The sequence below is a fragment of the Macadamia integrifolia genome, chromosome 10 (genome assembly GCF_013358625.1).
Source record: "Macadamia integrifolia cultivar HAES 741 chromosome 10, SCU_Mint_v3, whole genome shotgun sequence".
NCBI classification, from domain to species: domain Eukaryota; kingdom Viridiplantae; phylum Streptophyta; class Magnoliopsida; order Proteales; family Proteaceae; genus Macadamia; species Macadamia integrifolia.
In genome coordinates, this window is record NC_056566.1 from 12,187,348 (window position 1) to 12,190,469 (window position 3,122).

Below are 3,122 nucleotides of genomic sequence, written 5' to 3' on the forward strand. Positions count from 1 at the left end.
AAATCCAAACTTTGAACTATAGGTTATGATATACAGCTTCACTATTATAGAGGAATCTGATTGGTAAATTTTTCTATAGGTTTATTACCATTATATCCCCTACTTTGCTGCAAAATGCGCCATGGAAGACAGTATATTCCAAAATATCTATAGTATCAGAAACCTTAAGCATAATCTGACATAATCTGTAAAACATAATCTGAAATATATCGAATGCTATCTGCACTACAGTTTTCTTACCACATAAATCAATAACTTGAACAGTATTTAGGTGAACAAGGAAATACAATATAGGCATATAGGGTGCTCAAGGAAAAAGAAGTTATACATGTTTTATAATGAAATGCATTGCAAATCTCCTTCTCCCCTATATATGCTCTTCTTCTTTTTTCTCCTTTTTCTTTTTTATTAGTATCAAATTTTCATATATTCATAGAACATACTGTCACAAGATTATTGTAATTACTGTAATATTCAGATAAATATTCTTGTTAAGTCATATTCTAAATTTTGATGAAAACAATGTGCTTTATAGGGGGAAAGTTCACTATCACTAAAAGACTGATCTCTAAAGATATCTCAAGTAAAGTATGGCCCTCCTACCCTCCATGTCAAATGACCTTCCATCTTTGAAGAATTTTCCAGCTAGCTCCATCTGCAAAGAGGGGGTGGGTAGAAGTGTCAGATAAACAAGAATAAGGCACAGATAATGAATTCTTTAATAACATCAAGAAATTAAAAGGTTAAATAATCAGTTCCCTTTTAAGGCAGAGTTCTAGATTAGGAAAATTAAGGCTTGTTCCTGAATCAGCAAGCCGAACCAGTTACTGTATTCACATCTCAATGAACGTGAGACTTCATATGGAATCCCTTGATCATGTAACCCCCAAAATCTTCATGAATGCAAAATGAAGCTATCAAGAATAATGCCATTTCAGCGAGAGACATTTAGAAGGTGAATATTCCTCATTACAAAGGTTATTATCAATCACTAGAAGACTCAAACTCAAATAATAACAAAAAAAAAAAAGAACAAATCTAACTCAATGATTGTCACAAAGATCATCAAGCAAAGACAAATTGAAGATCACAGGAGAATCTCCCTTCCTTTGTTTGACTCTTCACTAACCTAAACTAAAAAAGTGGAAATATGAACACAATGGCAAGAAAGGTTACCCAACGCCAATCAATTTTCCTACCAGTCAATTTTCCTATCCTCTTTCAACTCTCTTAAACAATGTTTACCCATGGATAAGGCTTTTCCTAATTCATGCCTAATAGCCTTTTTCTAGACTTTCCCAGTTTCAGTAATTTCACACATTGTTAAGTATACCTCATTAATCCGCCCCTCTTCAAACTGAATCCATGCAGTCGGGTGCTTGCACTCTATTAGTTCTTTCAAAGTCATTCTGAATAGGAAATTTGAAAATCAGGAAGCATTAGATAAATAAGATCCTAAATAAATAAATAAAACACAAGCCATAAAAAAAGTTGCAATCAGTTCAAATCATGCTTAATGTTCTTATTAAGTTTTCTAAGTGGACGGTCTTTTATTGGGCTTAAAACCCTCTCTCCTTAAGCTTCTATCTTAGGAGTTATGCAATGAAGAATTCTACTCTCCAGGGAAAAAGGAAACAAATTTATCATTCTCATTGGTACCTATGGTTGAAATATTATAGAATTATAGGATAAAAATTACCGGAAGAAAGCGGGTACATCTTCGTAGAAAGGATCATGGACTATGGTACCCATTACATCGAAGAGCAATATCGGCAATTTACTCTTATCTGATGAGGAAGAGGTGAACGAAGGTTTCATACTGTAAGCCACTTTCACGGATTTCGAAGTGGGTGTTGGACGTAAAGAGAATACTGTTGGTCTGAGAAACAGAGCCATCGACGGCGAACATGGAATCAAAGGGACCGAAACGAACGACGATATTGTATTTGGCCCTTTTTTTTTTCTTCTTTGTTTTTTGGGGAGAATCGATAGTTTTTGTCTTCAAAACGTTGAAGCTTGATCTTCAACCCAGAATATATTTCTATCTTAAATACTCAGAAAAGCCCTAAATCCCATTCATGTTTGATCTGTGATTATAGTAAATGAAGAAGAAGGAGAAACGGTTAGAACAGAAGAAGAAAAACACAAAAGTGCGAACAGGGGAGAAGAAGAGAGAAGAAGAGAAAAAGAGAAAAAGAGAAAAGCGAACAGAGGAGAAGAAGAGAGAAGAAGAGAGGAGAAGAGAGGAGAAGAAACGAGTACGAACAGAGGAGAAGAAGAGACAAGAAGAGAGAGAAGAAGAAGAAGAGGAGAGAAGGGTTTACCTGCAGATGCTCCTCACGCTCCAGCTATCGGGAACGATGGTTTCGAATTAGGGATTTTGAAACGAAACTAAAGTGACGGAACTCCTTTTTGGAGTTCCGACTTTGGCGTCCTTTTTCGTTTTTTTCTCAATTTTCGTTTCAAAAAAACCGAAACACAGCATAATCCCACCAAACGGTTTTTTGCGTTTTTTTTATTCCAATAGAACAAAAAAACGCTAGAAACGTTTTTTTAGAACGATACCAAACGGGCCCTAAGATCTTTTCCTGTTTATATGTTGTTGCCTTGATTATGTGGCATTTTGTCTGTCATTTACTTTTCCTTTAATGCACGTGTGTGGAGAGAGAAAATAAAAGGACTGAGGCGAATGAAGAAAATTTAGAAATGCTTTCTTTCACCATTTTATCATTTGTTTTAATTTTCTATACCTTTTCTGAAATATTATTTGCATGTATGTCTTTGTTTATGTAAGGGTTCTTCGTGTTGTAACCAAAGTGATGAACTGGGTTGTGACCTTATTTCTTTTCCCCTTGTCTTATTCCCCAAATGTTTTTTCAGTCAGGTAAAAAAAGGTTTCCAAAATAATTTGAAAGTGACGTATCATTATGTCATTCTCAAGTGTTGCCATTATCTTGCACGCTTTTTGAATACACATGTGAAATGACAGGATTTTACCTTTATTGAAAGAAAAAGTGTGTTATACTAAAAGGGAGTAAGGTTACAACTTATTTTTCACCGACTTTGGTTACAAGAAGATTTTCCTTTATTTAATGGTATTACTCTCTTTTGTTGGCTGGAAA

The 3,122-nt window shown here is 34.7% G+C and overlaps 1 protein-coding gene across 2 annotated transcripts; it reads right to left on the bottom strand.

The window, feature by feature from the left end:
- Positions 1–205: 205 nt before the first annotated feature.
- LOC122092484 (flavin mononucleotide hydrolase 1, chloroplatic-like) lies at positions 206–2,479 on the bottom strand. 2 transcript variants are annotated; one of them, XM_042662810.1, is made up of 3 exons: positions 1,700–2,035; positions 1,334–1,409; positions 206–655 (listed from the first exon to the last, which is right to left on the bottom strand). In XM_042662810.1, exons 1-3 carry the CDS (start codon positions 1,894–1,896, stop codon positions 569–571), a joined length of 360 nt encoding a protein of 119 aa, XP_042518744.1. In that variant the 5' UTR covers positions 1,897–2,035; the 3' UTR covers positions 206–568. The 2 variants fall into 2 exon arrangements, 1 of the variants encoding a protein (XP_042518744.1); XR_006144153.1 differs by lacking the exon at positions 1,700–2,035 and adding an exon at positions 2,325–2,479 and having other exon boundaries at positions 592–655.
- Positions 2,480–3,122: the final 643 nt, after the last annotated feature.